General features: G+C 35.2%; 1 protein-coding gene across 2 annotated transcripts in view; it reads left to right on the top strand.

Annotated features, from left to right (window-relative positions):
- The window catches only part of LOC145248115 (ADP-ribosylation factor-like protein 3), a 74,791-nt gene extending 60,827 nt beyond the window's left edge, over window positions 1-13,964 (top strand). The window contains exons 3-6 of one of the 2 annotated variants that reach the window (XM_080109906.1): window positions 5,495-5,611; window positions 8,194-8,244; window positions 10,125-10,310; window positions 12,450-13,964. In XM_080109906.1, coding sequence (XP_079966032.1) covers window positions 5,495-5,611; window positions 8,194-8,244; window positions 10,125-10,310; window positions 12,450-12,491 — 396 coding nt within the window. In that variant the 3' untranslated portion in view covers window positions 12,492-13,964. The remainder of the gene's footprint in view (window positions 1-5,494; window positions 5,612-8,193; window positions 8,245-10,124; window positions 10,311-12,449) is intronic. The other variant, XM_080109905.1, reaches the window with a different exon arrangement.
- Window positions 13,965-22,863: the final 8,899 nt, after the last annotated feature.

Here is a 22,863-nt window from a genome sequence, read left to right as displayed (position 1 = left end):
AGTATTGCTGCCACATCTGGGCTGGTGCATCTGCTACTAGTCTCTCGCTCCTTGACAAGGTTCAAAAGAGAGTCGCAAACCTGATAGGCCCTGAACTGGCATCTAAGCTTCAACCTCCGTCCCATCGACGAAATGTTGCATCCCTCTGCCTTTTCTACAAGTATTTTAGTGGTGAATGCTCTGACGAACTGCAATCACTTGTGCCCCCATGACGAGAGCACCCTCGACAAACCCGACAGGCTGCTAAATCCCACCCCACACTGTAGAGATCCCTAGATGTAAAAGATCTTTTTACTCCAATAGTTTCTTCCCCAGAACCGCTAGACTCTGGAATTCCATTCCAGGTCCCTGCTTCCCCAACAGTACTGACGTGCAGAAGTTCAAGTGTAACGTGAACCGACACCTTGCTGACCAAATCCCTACATAGTACCCCAGTAGTTGTTGCCCCTGATAGTAGCCCCCTACACCAAAGTGGCAATTTGCCTTGTTTGGGGTGAAAATGTAATAATAAATAAAATAAACATGTTGAATATTGGAATCGGTTAATTTTAGACATGCATTCTTAGAACAACAACCTGACATAAGAGTACTTTTCCCTACAAGTAAACCCTGACTAAATATTCAAAATCACATAGTATTCGCAGTTTAAACAAGATCTGGTATGGCTAGCCATTATTGGCTTATATGAGGAATGGTGCACCTTCTTCAAGTGATGTTACCTCAAGTAACAGCACAAAACTGAATGTTTTTTTTCCGATGTTTTTATTACCCCCCCCCGCTTAAGTTTTAACGTTGTTTTCTTTTTTTACTTCGCTTATAACAAACAAACCTGGTCATTGACGTCGTCGTCGTAATGCTCGACGACTTCCGTGCGCGCACCTGTCAATTTGGTTCTTACTTAAATAAATTCAAACATCTTTCAGTAACTCATTCTGGCTGGCCGATTTTATTTTCAAACTTCGCCTCAGGGCTTCGGGTTTGATCCTACCCCCCCCCCCACCCTTCCCGGTTTCTATTTTATTTAACAGCACACACACCTCCAAACACCTGGGCATCGCCGTGTACCCCCACTAGTTGTATAGAAATCAGGAAAAATTTTAGAATCATCCCATCACTAATCTATATATGTATATATGTATAGTTATCCACATAGTGCTGTTTCATTGTATCACAACTCATCAATGCGGCTAGACTAGCGCCTTTCCCTAGCCGGAGATTGAACCTACAAGTTCGCGTTGATGGTTGGTAGTTATATATTTATTGAGTCTTTAATATATTATGTGCCAACTATCTAAGCTTGTCCAAGCGTGTTGCTTTAAAATTGACCTAAACTCATGTATATTGGTGGATAGGATTTAAAACTATTAGTTGCCAAGAGATAAAGACAGCTAACACACAACTCAAATACAATTATTTCATTTTCGTAACGAAGGATTACAAATAATTTTTTTTTTTTTTGTAAAATGATAAAACCTACTTTGTCTATAGTAGTTGTGCAGTTTAACAACTGATTAAGAAACATTTGGAACTCTTTTCCCCTAAGGTTGCATTTAGATGACCACTTATGAAAACAAATATCCACTATATAAATTTAAAATTTGTGATTTCACGTTTTTACCGACATAAGCGTCTTCTGGTTTTGAAACTCGTCAGAGGTAAACGATGTTACTTAATCTGATGACCTCAAAGAAAATTTAAGTGAACACATAATATATTAAAACTGATTTTTTTTTTTTAAATAAATGTTTATTTTCATATATATATATTTTTTTAAATAAATGGTTTTCATATGTATTTTTTTTAATAAATATTTATTTTCATATGTATTTTTTTTAATAAATGTTTATTTTCATATGTATTTTTTTTAAATAAATGTTTATTTTCATATATATATATTTTTTTAAATAAATGGTTTTCATATGTATTTTTTTTAATAAATATTTATTTTCATATGTATTTTTTTTAATAAATATTTATTTTCATATGTATTTTTTTTAATAAATGTTTATTTTCATATGTATTTTTTTAAAATAAATGTTTATTTTCATATGTACTTTTTTTTTTTTAAATATATATGTTTATTTACAGAAAATATTCACAGAAATAATTAATACTGAAAATAAAATATTTTTAAAATATAATAAATTCAAGTTAAATAAACGGAAAAGAAAATGGATGAATGTTTACTTAACATAATTTTAAAAAAATATGAATTTTTCACAAAAAATAAATAAAATAAAATAAACGTAATGAAAAGAAAATATGCATTTGTCCAAATATAATAAAACTACATAATAAATATGAATTGTAATATATGAAGTAAATGTAATCTTAGCGGGGTTTTCAGAGTAAGAATAGTATTAAAAATGTTACATACAGTTAAATGGCAAAGCTGCATATTTACCGATCTAAATGATTTCTGGTTTTGAAAATCGTCAGAAGTAATTCGTGTTACTTAATAATTAAATTCTAAAATAATTGTTTTCTTTTCTTTCTGCTATGTACTCATATATAAAAAGAATTTTTTTTTTTGAGGGGGGGGTGTAATTTAGCTAACAGTGTTAATATATTTGCCATTATTATTATTATTATTATTTTTTTTTTTATCCATGTCTTGCTTTTCTTTTTACAGTAGCACAAATCAATCTAATAACCAACCAAATTTCAAGAAAAAATATGAACATATTTATTTCTTCAAAGAGGAAAGGTAGAGAATAGTTTAGACATCCCTTCCAATGTTAAGAATGGTTTTCTAAATAATTAAATTATTCTGAAGAAACTCATGACATGGGACGAGTTTTGTTAACTATTCTGTTCCTACACTGTTTTCATATTTTGCATACCAATCATCATTTCTTTTTGTTTATGAATATTTCAAATAACATTAATGGCGAACAAAGGCAAAAAGGTTTGTTTTAAAAAAAAAAAAATCTTGTAATTGATTGAAAATTGTGAGACAAGTAAATCATTTGAGAAAAATATTTAAAGAGATCTACTCTTGTAATATACGTCCACCCCTCCCAAGTGTATTTTTTACCTTTTGCAAAATATATGTGGACATTACAGAAGTAATTCATGTTACTTATTAAGTAACACGAATTACTTCTGACGATTTTCAAAACCAGATGTCATTTAGATCGGTAAATATGCAGGTTTGCCATTTAACCTTATGTAACATTTTTAATACTATTCTTACACACACCATCCAATATTACTGCACAACAGTTACAATTCTGTAAACGCTTCATCTTATGTAACGGAGCCACTAGCGCTTGTATCAGCAGCAGCCACATGACAAATGTGCAAATGACCAAGCCAGTGCACAAAATGATGTCACAGAAGGGAAGGGAAAGAAAAAGAAAGCAACAAAAAGAGCATGCGTGGACGGAAAGCGACGGGAACACACGTGGGCGGCAAAGGATTAGAAAAAGCGGGTGGTGGTGTGAAAGAATGTTGCAACGAATAAATAATAATAATAAAAAGATATAATCTATTATTGTATCATCTTTTAATTAAGGTGTATAGTGTAGTATCGGTTCTGATGTCATAAGACTGTCCTTTCAGAAATTACCTTCTTCTTTTTAAGGAGGTAATCTCCTTTGGGGTAGGAGGAAATATATTTGTTCTATTGTCATGAGATCATCATCATCTCCTTTTTTTTTTTAAGGAGGAGGGAGTAGTATGTGGTCTGTTGCCATAATACCATACTCACAGGCATTACTTTCTCCTTTTATGGGAATGATTACCTCCTCTTTTTAGGGAGCAATATAGTATATCTTCGTTCTGCATGATACCATCTTTTCATGATTAATTTCTGTTTAGGAGTGAGGGTACTGTACTATCTGTTCTGTTGATATCACCCTGCCAGTCATTACCTCCTATTTTTTTTCTGGGGGAGAGAGGGAGGTTATCATAATACCATCTGCTCAGTCATTATTTTCACTTTTAGGGATCGGTGTGTTGTATATGTTCATTCACTGTGATATCATCCTCCCAGGCTAGCAAGTGTGTGTGTGTGTGAATAACAAAAAGTCTATATTTCAAATTCCAAGAAGTTCTCCATCTTACCATTTATTTCTTTCAGCATGTTAGAATGTTCAATTCTTGAGAGCATCTGTTTCGTAGCGCAGAAAGATTCATATAATTATTAAGTCAATTTTTGAATATTTTTCACCTGGACTCATCAGAAGAAATAAGAACTCATTAATTTCACAAAAAAAAAAAAAAAAATGAAAACAGTATTAGGGCATAATTGCATAAATCCGAAAAAAATCCAAATAGTAATCCAAATTACGTTTTATGATATTTACAGCATCTTTGATTTTTACATAAAGCACAATTGCAATTACTTCTGGTTATAAGCTGATTTCCAGTGAAAAGTGGTAAAATCATGTAGAATAAGGACCATGTTATCATTGGAAGTTTTTGGGGCAGTTTACGTAAAACACTACGTGTCAAATGAAAGTTTTGTGATTTGTTCTTTTGCACAAACACTGGTCAATTTTTTCAATGAAAAAAAATATTTTTGTTATTACAAAAATAATTCAATGAAAAATAAATTGAAAATGAAAACAATATTCGTTTTTTTTTTGTCACAAATAAATCATTATAAGGCAATTTTTATGAAACTAACTTTAAAATTAAGAAGAAAAAAACACTCATTGTAAGGTAAGTTTTTTGAACAAATATTTTTTTGAATAAAGAACAACTGATAGCAAACAAATTTATATTGTAATTTTTATATTATTTTTTGAACAATATATTTTTTGTTCAAATCAAGATAAATAGATTTATTTAATAATAAATCAATCATAGCAAATGTTTTTTTTAATGGTGTTGGCTGCTGAGATTTCATTGGCTCAGCATTTCGGTACTTATGTTGCCTGGAAAATTCCAATGACAACACAGTTCTTAATCTGCATAAGTATCAAAAGTGGATATATTCGAGATATGCTCGCTATTAAGGAGAAGAATAATATTTGCATGGGACAAAGAAAGCTGTCACTTAGGTTGACAAAACTGGACAATAATCAACAGATAGTATATGGGTCCATAGTCATAAAGATATCGTAAGGATACACCTTGAGCTGGACTAAGTTATGCCTGTAATTTGTTTTGTGATGTTTTTACTGTAATATGACTGCCGAGCCGATCATATGGTCAGACTCATTCTCAATCAGTTATAATTTTGAACAGCTTATTCATAATTTCAATTCCAAACAGATAAATTATGAACAAACTCTCTACAAATTTGTTGCTATACCATGTTGTTAATTTGACATTCATCTTTTTTCATTTAGAGTTAAACATCTTTTTATTTTTTAAATTTTCAAAATTTTAGAATTAAAAAAAAAAAAAAAAGGTGTAGATTGTCTTGTTAGTTAAAAAAAAATCTATTATTCATGTGCATGCTAGTGTACAAGTAATAATTTTCATCTTCAGTTTTTTTTTAATTTTTTTTAATTTTAATTTCTTTTTCTCTCTTCCACTGCAGGGTTTCAACATAAAAACTGTACAATCTGGAGGATTCCGACTAAATGTCTGGGATATTGGAGGACAGAGGCAGATCCGGCCCTATTGGAAAAATTATTTTGAAAACACAGATGTATTGGTATGTGTAACCAGTGAAATGCTATTTCACACTAAAGCATGGAAAGACATTATTTCAGGCTTAAGTGTGACAGAAGCTGTTATTATGAGTTTAAGCGTGACAAAAGCTGTAATTTTGGCCTTTAGTGTGACTGAAGCTGTTACCTCGGCCATTAGCGTGACGGAAGCTGTTACCTTAGCCGTTAGCGTGCGTGGCTGAAGCTGTTACTTCGGACGTTAGCATGCATGACGGAAATGTTATCTCAGCCGTTAGTGTGACTAAAGCTGTTATCTTGCTTGTTAGCATCAGGGGAAACTGTTATCTCGACCATTAGGATGAGGAAGGCTGTTATCTCGACTGTTAACGTGATAGAAGCTGTTATCTCAACTGTTAACGTGACAGAAGTTGTTACTCTGACCGTTAGTGCGCCGGAAGCTGTTACTTCGACCGTTAGAATGCCGGAAGCTGTTACTTCGACCGTTAGAATGCCGGAAGCTGTTACTTCGACTGTTAGAATGCCGGAGGCTGTTATCCCAGTTTTTAGCGTGGCGGAAGCTGCCATCTTGGGCTTAAACGTGATGGTAGAAAGACATGTTGATGTATCTCAAACAACAACACTGAGGTTGAATGCAGTTTGTATTCAATGCTTTCTTGAAGAATAAAAGGACGATTGAGTTACTCTGGAGATTAGATTAACTGCAGTCATTTAATAATTAATTAGTTGCTATATATCAGTAAATAATATGATATTGTTAGGGCGATAGAATATGATTAAGGGGAGGTAACTAATTTTTTGTTTCAGGCGAAGTTACTTCCTCACTTTAACTCTGTTGTGAGTTCTCACGTGGAAATGTGAGAAAGGGATAGGATAGACACTGGTGAAAGCAGCTAAATGGATTACAGGTGACTGGAAACTACCTGTGAATTTAATAGTCGTTTGACACTTCCTCTGTTGGAGGAAACCCTTTCAACCTGCCTACGGTGAATGCCATATGACAAATAACATTAAAAGGATGACTTTAATCCTACGTAATGAAGACAGAGATATATTCTGTTTGTGATAGTTGTGACACACAAACTCAAGTAATATTGGACTGATGTAATTTATATCATTCTATGTATTTTCTCCTTGTAAATAAAATTTTACATCAAGTCAACTGATTATCCTCATTTCTTCCATTACTTTCTGTCATGTGCTACGAGGGGTGTGCAATAAGTAATGCCCCTGACCCACTTCCCATAGAAGTAGAGCAACGAAACTTGGCACAGTTATTAGTCTTTCTCTACATAGGAACCCCCCCAGAATTATGCATTTCTCCCATCGCTTGATGCAGCTCTGGAGACCGTTTTTGTAGAACACCCCAGGTTGATCCTCCAACCACGACATGACTTCAGAAATCAAGACTGCATCATCTGGCAAACGCTTTCCTTTCAAAAACAACTTCATGGCTGGGAAGAGGTGAAAGTCAGAGGGTGCAAGGTCAGGAGAGTAGGGAGGATGGGGAACGATTTCATAACCACATGCCCATGCTTCTGATCTGGCAACATGCGAGTTGTGGACTGGAGCGTTGTCCTGCAGGAGGAGGGTACCTTTGCTGATCGTGCCCCGCCTCTTGATTTTGATAGCTTCCCTTAATTTCCTCAAAAGTGAAGCATAATAGGCTCCTGTAATTGTGGTACCCTTTGCCAGGAAATCTGTCATCACTACTCTGTCCTGGTCCCAGAAGACTGCGAGCATGACCTTGCCAGCAGAGGGCTGCACCCTTGCCTTCTTTGGAGGTGGTGTGTCCAAGTGCTTCCACTGTATTGACTTGGCTTTGGTCTTTGGATCATAGTGATGGACCCAGGTTTCATCCTGTGTAATCAGTCTTTTGAAAAACTTTGACTCGTCTTCTTGGCACATCTCCAAATTCATCCTCGAGCACTCAACGCGTTCTCGCTTCTGGAATGGTGTGAGCAACCTGGGAATCCATCTGGCAGACACCTTATGCATATGCAAATGGTCATGAATGATAGTTTCCACAAACCCTGTACTTATCTTGATATCTTGGGCTATTTGGCGAATAGTAATGCGCCGATCTTCCAAAATGGCAGCCTCAACTTGACGGACAAATGCCTCATCAATGGCAGAAGGGGTGGGGGCGACCAGGTCTGGGAGCTGTTTCCACAGACTTCCGGCCATGTTTGAATTCACGATGCCAGCGCTTTACAAGGTCATATGATGGAGCATTATCATCATAAGTTTCTTTCATTTTATGAAAAGTCTCCTGCGGTGTGCGTCTTTTCAAATACAAAAACCGGATCACTGCTCGACATTCAACAGGCTCCATTTCGCACCTGACTCAGTTTAAACACCTGTAAAACAGAAATCACAATTAGTTCAGAGCTGTAATTTGGCATATAAGATATAAATCATTGCACATGCAAAATTTCAGCTAGATCAGACAACTGAAAGTGGGTCAGGGGCATTACTTATTGCACGCCCCTTGTACATACATGCACACACATATTTTTCTTCAGACATAATCTTCTGCAAGGTATTAACACCTATGATACGCCAACACCCCCATTCATAATAGTTCTATTTTTTTCTCTATTTTCAGATTTATGTAATTGACAGTTCAGACAAGAAGCGGTTCGAAGAAACTGGAGAGGTAAGTGTTTCGTGATTGTTAAAACAGTTTTCTTGCTTTTTAACTTTTAGTGAAAACTAGCCTAGGTGCCGGCGTTGCCCAGGTGTTTGGAGGTGTGTGTTGAGCAAAAAAAAAAAAAAATGGGGTAGTAGGCAGGCAGGCTCAAACCTGTACTGCTAAGGAGGAAAAGAATGTGAAAAAAAAAACCTAATGTCTTTGCAGTTGTGTCCATCACCAAACCAGAAGTGGTGAAGGTTTAAATTAAGGCTAGTCAATCAAAAAGAGAGGATGACTTTTGAAAATATTGCCGAAAAAAGCAATCCCTCCTTGTAGAAAAGTGCCCAGTTGAGAGTGAAGGAATTCATGTTTTTAGTCAATTTTTCGATATTTGTCGTTTGAAGGGTCGAGCTTCAAAACGACACCAGTCTCGTGAAAATCCATTGCCTCTGTCAAAAGTTTTAGGCAGACATACATACATTTAAACAGACAGGTGAGATTTATATTATAGATGGTGATTAGTTTTATGACTGATTGAAGAGGTTATACTTGAGGGAGGAGTGAATAAGGCATAAAGGTCTATGTTAAAAATGGTAGGGCTTCTCGAGTGAGTGGAAAATGAAGAGAAATCGCTATAAGAATAATTATTGCATAATGATGAAATCCATGTTGGCAGAAACAGACACAATCCTTTTTTTGTTGAACGTATCGAACTTCTGCATGAAACCCATGAAAATTGTGCCTTAGAATTGTTTAATCTGCCTGAAGTCCTTGTTGGCTGAAGTGATTCATCATACCTATAGGATTGCAGGTTTTTACCTTAAAACACAAAAGGTCCAGCGATTGCATACAAAGTCAGGGAAGGTTTAGCCCAGAACCGCTGCGAAAAAGGTAGGTTCTCTCTACCGTGCTAGAAAGCTACTAACACCTGAAAGTATCCTGTACCTCTATCAGGCCACCATTCGCCCATGTATGAAGTATTGTTGTCATATTTGGGCTGGTGCATCTGCTACTAGTCTCTCACTCCTAGACAAGGTTCAAAAGAGAGTCGCCAACCTAATAGGTCCTGAACTGTCATCCAAGCTTCAGCCTCTATCCCATCGACGAAATGTGGCATCCCTCTGCCTGTTCTACAAGTACTTTAACAGTGAATGTTCCGTTAATGTTTTATAAAAAAAGTCTTCTGGTTCTTGTCCAGAATTACCTCTGTATTAAGTAAAAATAAAGAAAAATGGAAACATCATATCCCAAAAATCACATATATTGATCAAGTAGTTTTATTTTTGAAGAAGAGAATCAAATTTTATGAGTAACAGAATAGAAGCCGTCTTACCCACCATTTTGAAAATAATCTAAAAAACAAATACAAAGTGGCTCAATAATAATAAAATAAATTGGGAAAGACTGGTTCTTGTCTAGAATTCCCCCATATTAAAAAAACAAAAATAAAGAAAACTTCTGTATAATGGTACATGCCCATGATGAAACAAAAATATCATCTTCCAGAAAATCATATAAAGTGATCAAGTAGTTTTATTTTTATAAAGAAAATCATCTTTAAAAGATTAATGGAAATTCATAGGCATTACTACATAAATTCTGCAAGTTCGAATTATTGAATTATCTCCCTTTCTTTTAGATTGTTTTCAAAATGGCAGACAAAACAGACACATTTCTGTTACTCATAAAATTTCATTTTTAAAAATAAAACTACTTGATCAATTTTACATGATTTTTAGAATATGATGTTTTCGCTTTCTCACTAATACATACATACATCATACAGATTTTTCTTTATTTTTGTTTTTTAATATAGAGAGAATTCTGAATGAGAATTATTACGTTCTTAATTGAATTTATTTTAAAGCAATTCTGAATCTTAATTACTTTTTGTTTTCCTGTAGGAATTGCAAGAATTGTTGGATGAAGAAAAATTAAGTGGAATTCCATTGTTAGTGTTTGCCAACAAACAGGATCTTATGACAGCTGCCCCTGCATCTGAAATTGCGGAAGGACTCAATTTACATTCCCTCAGAGACCGCAAATGGCAAATCAATCCTTGTTCAGCCATGACAGGTGAAGGAATAGAAGTAAGTTGTGGCATTCATCTTTTATTATTTTATAAGGAAATGCAGTTTGCTTCAAGCTTTGCGTAATATGTATATAGAAGAGTATCAGAAGCCTATCACTAAGCAAGAAATGCAAATATGTTGGTGTTGAGAAGGAAGTGATTTTCTATTTACAAGGAGCGTTCAGTAAGTAATACCCTGACACACCTCCAGTTGTTCGATCTAGCTGAAAATTTGCATGTGCAATGATTTATATCTCTATGGATCATGTGACAAATTATAGCTCTGAACTAATTGTGGTTTCTGATTTACAGGTGTGAAGTGGAGCATGTTGAACGTCATGCAGTGATCTACTTTTTGAATTTGAAAGGACGCACATCATAGGAGGCTTTTGATGAAAATAAAGAAATGTATGATATCTTGCACGCTCTGACTTTCACATCTTCCCAGCCACAAAGTTGTTTTTGAAAGGAAAGCATTTCCAGATGATGCAGCTTGATGTTTGAAGTTATGTCGTGATCGGAGAACGATCTGCAATAAAACGATGGAAGAATTACGTAACTCTGGGTTGTTCCTATGTAGAGAAAGACTAATTAAATAAGAGTTCTGTTGCTCTACTGCTATGAGAATTGGTCAGAGGCATTACTTACTAAACACTCTTCGTCTTTATTTATTTTCTCCAATACTAAATTTTACTTGATTAGTCAAAACTTCTACGCAGTATCTAATGTATGTGACCATGTTCAATAATATCTATTGTGGAAACACCTTTTTTATTAAATTGTAGGTGTTTTCTTTGTTTTTTTTTAATACCTGTAATAAGCTGGGGCTTTTTTTTTTTTGTTTTGCTAGTTTGCAAATTGGTAATCTCCTCCTTCCCTGAACAGTGCTTTCATTTTAGTTGTAAATGTTTTATTATTATTTCAAGATGGATTTCTTATATTTTGGCTAAAAATGTTTTATAATCGATGTGGTGAATGGGTACTTGTGTTCACTTATTAGCATTATCTGTTAAATACAACTTTATATATATCTTTTATCAAAGTTGAAAGTAATATCTAAAAGTTTGTTGTTCTAAACTTCAGCCCCTAGGTTTAATTATTTTTTTTTATTTCTGTCTCATTTATAAAGAATGAATAGGTCTAAGAATTGACATATTAACAAAACATAAAATTAATAAACTTAATTGTAAAAATGAAATAGTCACTAACTGTAGACACATAATAAACTTTACTTTGAGCTAACTAATCAATAAAAAACACCTAAAAGCAATAAAATGCAGTTAAATAAGATTAAACAAACAAGACAATTTATGTATTATTTGGATTATTTGAACTATTGTTTTTACCTTGAGTGTTATTTGCACAATATTTTGGCCGATGTAATCTCCGACCTTCAAGTATATCTTGTCAAACTCAGGAATATTTCTGTCGAACTCTGGAATCTGCACAAAATTTCAAATGAAACCCTTTATTTAATCTTTGTGAATAGCAGGCTCTGGTCCCATCAGCTGTGATTAGGTAAAAGTCTTAAATAATTTACAATTGTGTTCTTAGTATTGCCTGCTCTGCTCGATTAAAACTTCAACCCCCAGAAGAGTGTCAGAACTGAATTTGCAGAATGGATAAAGTTCTAAACAAAATTTACTTATAAGTGACATTCCTCTGGATTTTGAAGGTTCAATCGTCAATGTGAGCAATACTAAGAACACAATTGTGAATTATTTTAGACTTCTACCCAGTCATAGCTGACAGGACGAGAGCATACTACTTCCATGTCTTAAATAAAAGGTTTCATTAGAAATTCTGTGCAGACTCCAGAGTTTAGCAGAAAGATTCTCGAGTTTGGCAGAAAGATTCTCTAGTTTGGCAGAAAGATTCCCGAGTTCGACAAGATATACTTGAAGAAGGTTGGAGGTTATATTGGCCAAAATGTTGTGAGAATAACACTCAAGTTGAGAACAATAGTCAGAATAATTCATAAATTGTCTTGTTCTTTTTGTTTTTATTTAACTGCATTATTTATTTATTTTATTATTTTATTATTTAATGGCATTATTTAAAAAACAATTTTTTTTACAATTCCTTATTCCAAAGTAGAGTTGGAATCCATTATGTCGCCATTCGTTATTTACTAATTATTTTTTATTTTATTTTTCAGCCTGGAATCAACTGGATGTTGAAAAACTTGAAAAAGAAATAACCTCCTCTCCTTTGAGGAAAGCATTAATATTACTAATATATTTTTATTTCTTAAACTGAGTTGTGCTGACAACGACCCTTGTGCGAGGCTTGTCCTCATTCGATGCCGTCCTTTCATTCATCCGTTCATCTTGAACATGACTGCTCCATAGACAGTTTTATTTTTCATTTTTATCTCACCACCTGTGGGAATAATTCATCACACGAAAAATCAAACAAAAAAATACACCTTAAATGACAACCGTCCACTCCTTCTAAAAAAAAAAAATGGAAGAAATCCGAACAAGACCATTTCATCCGATGAACCGTCTTTTTGTATTTTGTTTTCTTTTTTAATTCTTTTTCTGTTTTAATAATATTTAACAAATTCTTTCTAAAGATGCAGTTTATATTCAATATGCGTGTCTTGCAATGGAAATTCTATTTAAAACTTAAGCATAACATATCAACAGAAGTGCTATTTCAAATTCAAGCATCAGACCAACAGAAATTTTAGGTTCTTGTTCAGAATCCCTCTATATTAAAAGATAAAGATGAAGGAAAATCTGTATGATGTGCGTACCCACAACAAAATAAAATTTCATATTCCAAAAATTACGTAAATTGGTAAAGTAGTTTTATTTTTATAAAGTAAATCATTTTATAAGTAATTACAGCATAAATCACGCGTTTGAATTATTGCCGAGTTACCTCCATTCTTTTTTTTTTTTTTTTAGTTTTTTTTTTTCCAAAATGACAGGCCACTTTTTTGATGCTCATAAAATTGTTTACTTATTTAAAAATAAAACTACTTGATCAATTTTAGTTGAATTTTGGGATATGATATTTTCGTTTTATCACTGGTGTGTACGTCGTACAGGTTTTTTGGTACTTCTTCCTTATTGTAGCGAAATCCGACAGCCGAAAAATTTTCATTAAAAAACAATAACTACTTACTTTTTTTGTCAATGTCAACAATAAGTAAGATTATCTACCTAATTGTCATGTCATAATTGTCAGTAATGTTATCTACTTAATTGTCATGTAATATTTCTTGCCAATGGTTAAATATTTTTGAAATATTATATAAAACACGTATTTCATTATTCAACAAAAAAATGATTTTGGTCATTGCTAAGTTTTTGGTAGTTTTCAAAAATGAATTACCTCCCCTGCGAATATAAGCGCTCTTAAAAGCTAAAATTACCAATTTTCTCGAAAACCATTTTTCCTTAATAATTAATTTTCTACTTTGTTTTTTCATAAATTTTGGATATGTTCAGTACTGTGACATGGCAATTCTGTTGATACCATTGGTTTCACTTGAAATTCAATATTTCAATTTTCACATTTTTTTTACAATAGCAAAGAACTGATTTTCGTTTTTTAATATAGGGTGAATTCTGGACGAGAACCAAATTTTATTTCAAACTTAAACGTAACAAATCAACCAACAGACGAAACATTTTCTAATAAAGATGCATCTGAAATAGAATGTGTCCACTTAATCTGTTGATTTAGTGATAAAAATTCTATTTGAAATTAAACTTGATAGACCAACGAAAAGCTTTTAGAATTCAATGATCCTGATATGATGATGATGATGATGATTATTATTAATCTATTCTGTTATTCAATTTCACAGCCACCTTCTATTCGACCATATTTCTTGGGGGAGGGCAGGGGCATTAGTTCTGATAGCGAAAATTTTTTTTTTTTTTCTTTTTTTTAATTTTCCTCCAGAAAAAAAAAAAAGATAAGTTATTAAAAAATATATTTTTTGTTTTTATTTATTTATATATTTTTTTTGTTTTGTGTCCAAAACAATGATTAATATTAAAGGATTTTGTCTTTGCTTCCTCTCGACACGGTCCTGGATATGATCTTAAACTATATCCGATGGTGAGAGCCCCGGCTTGCGGGCTTTGAGGAGTGTGGAGCCACCTTTTAATTGCCATTGCTTCCAGGTCCACTCTGACCCGGAGTGGTAGTACCTGTTAGGGTCCCAACTATGGGTTAAATAGAAACTGACTTGAAAAACAATATATATTCTATTAAAAAAAATTTCTTTAAAATCACTGGATTCGGCATTAAATAACCTAAAAAGGGTTGATATGCCGTAAAACAAAAACAACCAAACAACCAATCCTCTCGACACAGTTGTTCTTAATGAACCCCTATGCCTCCAATGGAGGTGAGTCATTAGTGTACTGCCATGCATTTGGGCAGTTGTATCTATCAGACAGCACCATGCTTCTAGTCCTCACGGTTGGCTTAATGGATGCATTATGGACATGCTATGGAATCTGTTAAATCTAAACTGTATTGTGTTCGATTACAAGCAAAGGCCACTTGTAAACGTGTGAGTAGAAAATAGCAACTGATGTTCAACTAATTGTCTACAATTGCTTACAATAGGACTTGTTTTTTTTTTTATATTAAACTAGCTGGAGTACCTGGCGCTGCCCGGTTGTGTATAGGTGGTGTAGTAAAGAACCTCGGGGGAGGGGGGGCATTAAAAAGTGGTAGTGGTAGTAGCGAGGGTGGGGATCAAAACAACAGTAAGCAGTGGGTGAAGAGAGGTGTTAAAAAAGGTTTTTTAAAAAGTAGTAGTAGGCTGACAGGCTCGAACCCATAACGCAAAGTCAAGAACGTTGAAATTAAGCGTAGTCAGTCCAACAGTGACAATGACTTGCTAAAATGTCAGCAAAGAAAGCAACTGCTCCTTGTACGAAACTGCCCAGTTGAGGGTGAAGGAATGAATGTTTTTGGTCAATTTTTTTAATATTTGTCATCCAAAGAATCAAGCTTGAAAACAATACCGATCTTGTGAGGATCCGTCATGTGTGCCGAAAGTTTTTGTGAGACTTACAAATGCACATACACACACATTTTGCCCTTTATATATCTATATATTTATAAAAGTGAACGTGTGTCTGTCTGTCTGTGTGTCTGTCTGTCTGTGTACATTTCCCTATGCAATAACTCTGTCAATTTTTAGTCTATAGACTCGAAATTTGAAATACCGGGTACTGAGATTTGGGAAAATCGATGTGACGGGTGTCAGCCAGAAATTTGGCTGTTAAGGGGTCAAATTTCAACGATTTGACCTTTAAGAACTCTACCAAACTCCTCCGACAATTTTGGGTCTAGACACTTGAAATTTTAGATATAGGTTCCTTGAACCTGGATCTAACTTAATAAAGTGATTTGAGCCCGAAACTATAAATTTTAAGGGGTCATAATAGGGGTCAAAGTTTTAAAAAATTAACCATTTTTTTTGTTTTTTTGCTTTTTTTGCACAGCATACACCTCCAAACACCCGAGCAACGCCGGGCACCCCTGCTAGTATATATATATATATATATATATATATATATATATATATATATATATATATATATATACTGGGGGGGGGGGTATCCGGCGTTGCCTCTTGGGTAAATCAAAACTCCAGGGTGAGAGGTTAAAATAAAATAAAAAAGTTTTGGTAGGTAAGTATGAAGATCAAACCCGAACCCTTGGAAATTAAAGTACGGAAAAAAAATGTGCAACGTTAACTATTGGGCCACCGCGAAATACTAACCGAAACACGTTTGAATTTATTTAACTATTTAGAATTGGCAGGTGCACGGTTTAATGACTTAATGAGGTCAACTTTAACTGCGGGGTAGTATTTCATTTACTGCGGGAATGCTTTTTTATTTTTATTTTCTCAAGATGTTTGGGGGGGGGGGAACAAGCTCCCCATAAAAAGGGGTTGTCCAAATTGAATAGCAATTATCTGATATAAGGAAAATATTTCCACATTGATCAAATCTGATTGCTTTTGGACATTTCTGGCGATCGCGCCTTTATTATACGAAAAAGCCTAATCCACATGCGGTGAGCGAAAAATGTTGAATATTTATCTTTTCAAGTTGAGCAAATTAAATAGACAGGCGACCTCCATTGTTAACTCGTAAATATTATGATTTATATGTGATATAAAAAGTTTTAAGAAGTTGTGAGCCGACCGACCGCTTCTCGGAAAAAAGCCTTTTACAGACATACACAAAAAGCGAATATACATACACACATTTTCTCTTTTATATTTATCGACTAGCGGGGGGGTACCAGGCATTGCCCGGGTGTTTGGAGGTGTGTGTGTGTTAAAAAAAACGTTAGTCGAGCGTTTGGAGGTGTAAAAGAAAAAAAAAAGTTTTAGTCGGAAGGTAGGATTGAACCCCGAAGCCTTGACACGAAGGTGGAAAAAAAAAGGCAGCCACTTAACCATCTCGACCACGAGAGGAGAGTAACTGATAAGCATGTTTAGTTAAGGATTATAAAGTGAAATATACAGGTGCAAGGAAGTCGCGTAATGTTTGACCTAGTTTTGCGCTGCAAGCTAGTTACTGTTTTCCCCGCTCCCTCATTTGCTTTTTGAAGACATGGCGAGCTGGTAAAAGTCGGGCAAATTAAATACACATGTGACCCCCATTCTTAAGTTGTAGATATTATCATTTAGATGTGAGATAAAAAGTTTTAAGAATGAGCTACCCCCCTGAGAAGACCTTGGAAAAAAGCCTTTTGCAGACATACGCAAAAAGCGGACATGCATACATACATACATACATGCACACATTTTCGTTTTTGTATATATAGACTAGCGAGGTACCTGGCATTGCCCAGGGGTTTGTAGGTGTGTGTGTTGGGGAGCAGGGTAGATCAAAAAAGAAAAAAAAAGTTTTGGTAGGAAGGTAGACTCGAAAACAAATATTAAAAAACGAACAAAAACAAAAAAAAAAAACAGCGAAAAAAAAGTTTTTTTGTAGGTGTGTGTGTTGGGGGAGGGGGAGTTAGCTCCAAAACCTTCTTTTAAAAAATCGGAAAAACAAACAAAAAAAGACCCAGCGAACATGATGTAAAAAGAAGAAAAAGTAAAATAAATAAAAAAAGTTTTGGTAAGTAGGTAGGATCGAACCCAGAACGTTGAGGCGAAAATCTTGATAAGTTACCACTCGCCCACAAAAGGAAAGTAAATGAAATGAATTCCAATTTAACATTTTAAACGCACAGGTGTGGCAGGTGCGCAGCGAATTTAATTAGGCCAAAGGAAATTAAATTCCGCACTTAATTTTAACTGCAGGATAGTTCTTTTGGGTTTGTTTTTTACCCAACTTTGTCTGGTTTTGTTTCCCCAACGTGTTGGGGAAAACCAGCTCCCCCTTTATTAGGGGAGTGTCCAAATGAAAGAAATTGTCTGATATGACGGTTTTCACCGATATTGACCAAACGTCCATTGCTTTCTGGACACTCCCAGCCCCATAGGCTGAGCACTTCACCTTAGTTGCACATCAGTTTCGCTTTTATACAAAAACGCCGAATCAACACAAAAGGGGCCGAAATAGCAAGAACTGTGTAAAAGTCGACGTAAATAAATCTAGACGCGGCGCGTGTTCATACATCCTAGATATTATTATCTAGGGGGTATATAAAGTTCTAAGACATAGTACCCCCCGCCCCCCGAGAATCGCAACGAAAAAAGCCCTTTTTGGACATACAAAAATGCGCACGCCACATTTGCCTTTTATATATATATAGATATATAGATGACCCAAAAGGGATTCATATGCCATAAAACAGACGAACCAAACCATTTCTCTCCAAGAATGTGAGTAAAACAAAGTGACATGTTATATTTGGATTATTTAGCTTACTATGCTCATCTTGCATGCCCGCAATCAACTCTATGTGGCAGTCTTCTCAAGGTTGAAGGTTCAATCCTTACTGCAGGCAATAGTAACTAAAAATAACAATGCTTTACACTTCTATCGGGCCATGGTTGATGGAATAAGAAAGATCTACCCTCATGGATTAAATAAAGGGCTCAGTTTGGAATTCTGTATACCTTATTAAGTTCAAAAAGATTCACCTAAAGAAGATTAAAGTTTACATCAGTCGAAATGTAAAAATAGCAACCAAGATGAGTCCAAATAATTCCAATTATTAATCCCCATCTTCAAATTTCCAAAACAAGGTGAGTGATATTATTTAAACCCTTGCTGGAGTTGAGTGGTGATGGGGGTATAATTTTCCTAAAGCTATTAACCCGTAAGTGAATACAATAGTCCAAATTGAAAAATCAATTAGGATTTAAGGACCTACCAAATGGGCAAAACTAAGGAAAGAACAAAGGTCAAGGTCAGTGTCAACTAAAGGTTGGTTTTTAATGTGGGAAAAATCCAGGTCCTCAAAAGGAATACCCTGGGTTGGAACAAAAATATAAAAGCTCAGTCTAGAATTTGTCCTATACTGACCAAGGACAGAGCAGATGACATGTCGTATCAGAACTACACTTTGATCTTAGCCAAAATGGCTTTGCAATTAGTGCTCTTGTAGAAATGAATCTTTGAAAATAAAAGATCATCAAACACTCTTTTCTTATAAATGCAGAAATTTGACAAATATCAGGTCAAGAAAAAAATAGGTTTATTGAGTTGCATGCTACTAAAAGCTGTTCTTGTTTCGCACCTTTAGTGGATTCTTTAGCCCTAATTGAATCTTTCATCTGGCTCGGTGTCTCCCCATAAATAGTAGTGTGATAAAAAATGGGATTGCTTCTGTGTTTATGAATTTACAAACCTTTTGAGATTTTGAAAGTACACCCATATGCGTTTGGCATTAAAAATATAAATTTTTAGTTCATTGTAGCCCTTTTTGCTTTGTTTTTTGTCTTTTGTCTTTAAAAGAATTCTTTTTATTTAATATTGTGGCAGAATCTGTCCGTAATGAAAATTAACCTCATACAATGCCATCAATTCAGCCTGCATCTTGCCTTGCCACCAACTTTGATAATCTGAAAATCACCCCTTCCATGTCCATGATATCATAAAAAACCTAGACATCTCAAAGGCATGTGACCTGATCTCATCCCAGCAAATTTCTTTTGCGAAAATTCCCGTTGCATCCCCAGGGGCTCAAAATAAGTCAAAAATGCTCAAAAATGACACAATTTTATCCCATAACTTTTGATCCATCCATTAAATGTTTCTGAAACTTGGCCAAAATATGGAGCCCATTGTTCTTAATATAAATTCAGTATGGGTGACCCTGGCAAAATTCTGGTTCGCTTCTTCGGGGATTTATAGTGCTAAAATCGCCCCTTTTTGTGGCTCTTTTTTCATATTTCTCAACAAAAACTTGATATGTATGTCTATATAGTGGTTTTTCACAGTGGTCAACTCAAATATACATGTGTTAATGCCTGAAACTGCATCGTTATCAACTTACACTGAGATTCAGCGTATCCATGGGCTCAAAAGAGGTCAAAAATGCCCCAAAATGATACTTTTTGCCCCATAGCATTTGATCCATCCATTAGATTTTCCTAAAACTTGGCCAAAATGTGGAGGCCATTGTTGTTAATATTAATTCAGTATGGGTGACCCTGGTAAAATTCTGGTTTGCATCCCTCCGGGACTTTTATGACTAAAAAAAACATGCCTTTTTGGAGCTCTTTTTTCATATTACTCAAAAACTTGATATGTATGTCTATATAGTGGTTTTCCACTGAATTCAAATATACATGTCTTAAAGCATGAAACTGCAACGTTTGTCCATTTTCACTGGGATTCGGCATTCCCAGGAGCTCAAAAGGTGTCACAAATGCCTCAAATTGCAAAAAAATGACACTTTTACTCCATAACTCTTGTCCCATCCATAAATTTTTCTGAAACTTTGCAAAAATGTGAAGACAATGTTGGCCCTTTACACTTCTCACATTTATTTCTTCACTATTTTTTTGTGGCGTCATCCCACATGCAGCACCAGAGGGGGGCCACGCACGCACGGCATGTTAACATTATATCTCTTTATCGATAATCTCATTCCAACTTTAAATGACAAAAAAAAAAAAAAATTCCAAACATGACGGTTAAAAGATCAGACGTGCAATATTTTTATTTTTTAAATAAACTTTTTTTTTAATTTTTTATTATTGGGATCCTGTGGAGATGAGCACCTGATAAAGGCCAGAGGAATAGTTGACCAAAACGTGAAACAATTAGAAGATGAGGATAATATAGTCCACAAATAATAAATAAATATTTATTTATTTAAAAATTCTAATTTTCGGCTTATACCAAAGCCTTCATCAGGAATATTTAAACAATACATTTTTTTTTTTTTTCTTACTTGTCATGATGATGTTTGGTGAAATCTCTTGTTGTTGAAAATAGAGGTTGTATCATCCAGTTCAGTGTGTTAGGGCTTTATCATGCGCACATGTGTTAAAATTGATAGAAATCCACTGTTAAGAAGCACAGAAATCCACTGTCAAGAAGCATAGAAATCCACTGTTAAGAAGCACAGAAATCCACTGTCAAGAAGCATAGAAATCCACTGTCAAGAAGCATAGAAATCCACTGTCAAGAAGCACAGAAATCCACTGTTAAGAAGCACAGAAATCCACTGTCAAGAAGCACAGAAATCCACTGTCAAGAAGCATAGAAATCCACTGTTAAGAAGCACAGAAATCCACTGTCAAGAAGCACAGAAATCCACTGTCAAGAAGCACAGAAATCCACTGTCAAGAAGCACAGAAATCCACTGTCAAGAAGCACAGAAATCCACTGTCAAGAAGCACAGAAATCCACTGTCAAGAAGCATAGAAATCCACTGTCAAGAAGCACAGAAATCCACTGTCAAGAAGCACAGAAATCCACTGTCAAGAAGCACAGAAATCCACTGTCAAGAAGCACAGAAATCCACTGTCAAGAAGCACAGAAATCCACTGTTAAGAAGCATAGAAATCCACTGTTAAGAAGCATAGAAATCCACTGTCAAGAAGCACAGAAATCCACTGTCAAGAAGCATAGAAATCCACTGTCAAGAAGCACAGAAATCCACTGTCAAGAAGCACAGAAATCCACTGTCAAGAAGCACAGAAATCCACTGTCAAGAAGCACAGAAATCCACTGTCAAGAAGCACAGAAATCCACTGTCAAGAAGCACAGAAATCCACTGTCAAGAAGCATAGAAATCCACTGTCAAGAAGCACAGAAATCCACTGTCAAGAAGCACAGAAATCCACTGTCAAGAAGCATAGAAATCCACTGTCAAGAAGCACAGAAATCCACTGTCAAGAAGCATAGAAATCCACTGTCAAGAAGCATAGAAATCCACTGTCAAGAAGCACAGAAATCCACTGTCAAGAAGCACAGAAATCCACTGTCAAGAAGCACAGAAATCCACTGTCAAGAAGCACAGAAATCCACTGTCAAGAAGCATAGAAATCCACTGTCAAGAAGCACAGAAATCCACTGTCAAGAAGCACAGAAATCCACTGTCAAGAAGCATAGAAATCCACTGTCAAGAAGCACAGAAATCCACTGTCAAGAAGCATAGAAATCCACTGTCAAGAAGCACAGAAATCCACTGTCAAGAAGCATAGAAATCCACTGTCAAGAAGCACAGAAATCCACTGTCAAGAAGCATAGAAATCCACTGTCAAGAAGCACAGAAATCCACTGTCAAGAAGCACAGAAATCCACTGTCAAGAAGCACAGAAATCCACTGTCAAGAAGCACAGAAATCCACTGTCAAGAAGCACAGAAATCCACTGTTAAGAAGCATAGAAATCCACTGTTAAGAAGCATAGAAATCCACTGTCAAGAAGCACAGAAATCCACTGTCAAGAAGCACAGAAATCCACTGTCAAGAAGCATAGAAATCCACTGTCAAGAAGCACAGAAATCCACTGTCAAGAAGCACAGAAATCCACTGTCAAGAAGCACAGAAATCCACTGTCAAGAAGCATAGAAATCCACTGTCAAGAAGCACAGAAATCCACTGTCAAGAAGCACAGAAATCCACTGTCAAGAAGCACAGAAATCCACTGTCAAGAAGCACAGAAATCCACTGTCAAGAAGCATAGAAATCCACTGTCAAGAAGCACAGAAATCCACTGTCAAGAAGCATAGAAATCCACTGTCAAGAAGCACAGAAATCCACTGTCAAGAAGCACAGAAATCCACTGTCAAGAAGCACAGAAATCCACTGTCAAGAAGCATAGAAATCCACTGTCAAGAAGCATAGAAATCCACTGTCAAGAAGCACAGAAATCCACTGTCAAGAAGCATAGAAATCCACTGTCAAGAAGCATAGAAATCCACTGTCAAGAAGCACAGAAATCCACTGTCAAGAAGCATAGAAATCCACTGTCAAGAAGCACAGAAATCCACTGTCAAGAAGCATAGAAATCCACTGTCAAGAAGCATAGAAATCCACTGTCAAGAAGCACAGAAATCCACTGTCAAGAAGCACAGAAATCCACTGTCAAGAAGCACAGAAATCCACTGTCAAGAAGCATAGAAATCCACTGTCAAGAAGCACAGAAATCCACTGTCAAGAAG

The sequence above is a fragment of the Euprymna scolopes genome, chromosome 26, assembly GCF_053919585.1.
Source record: "Euprymna scolopes isolate OS-2025 chromosome 26, ASM5391958v1, whole genome shotgun sequence".
NCBI lineage: Eukaryota > Metazoa > Mollusca > Cephalopoda > Sepiida > Sepiolidae > Euprymna > Euprymna scolopes.
This window is presented reverse-complemented; position numbering and strand designations above follow the sequence as displayed.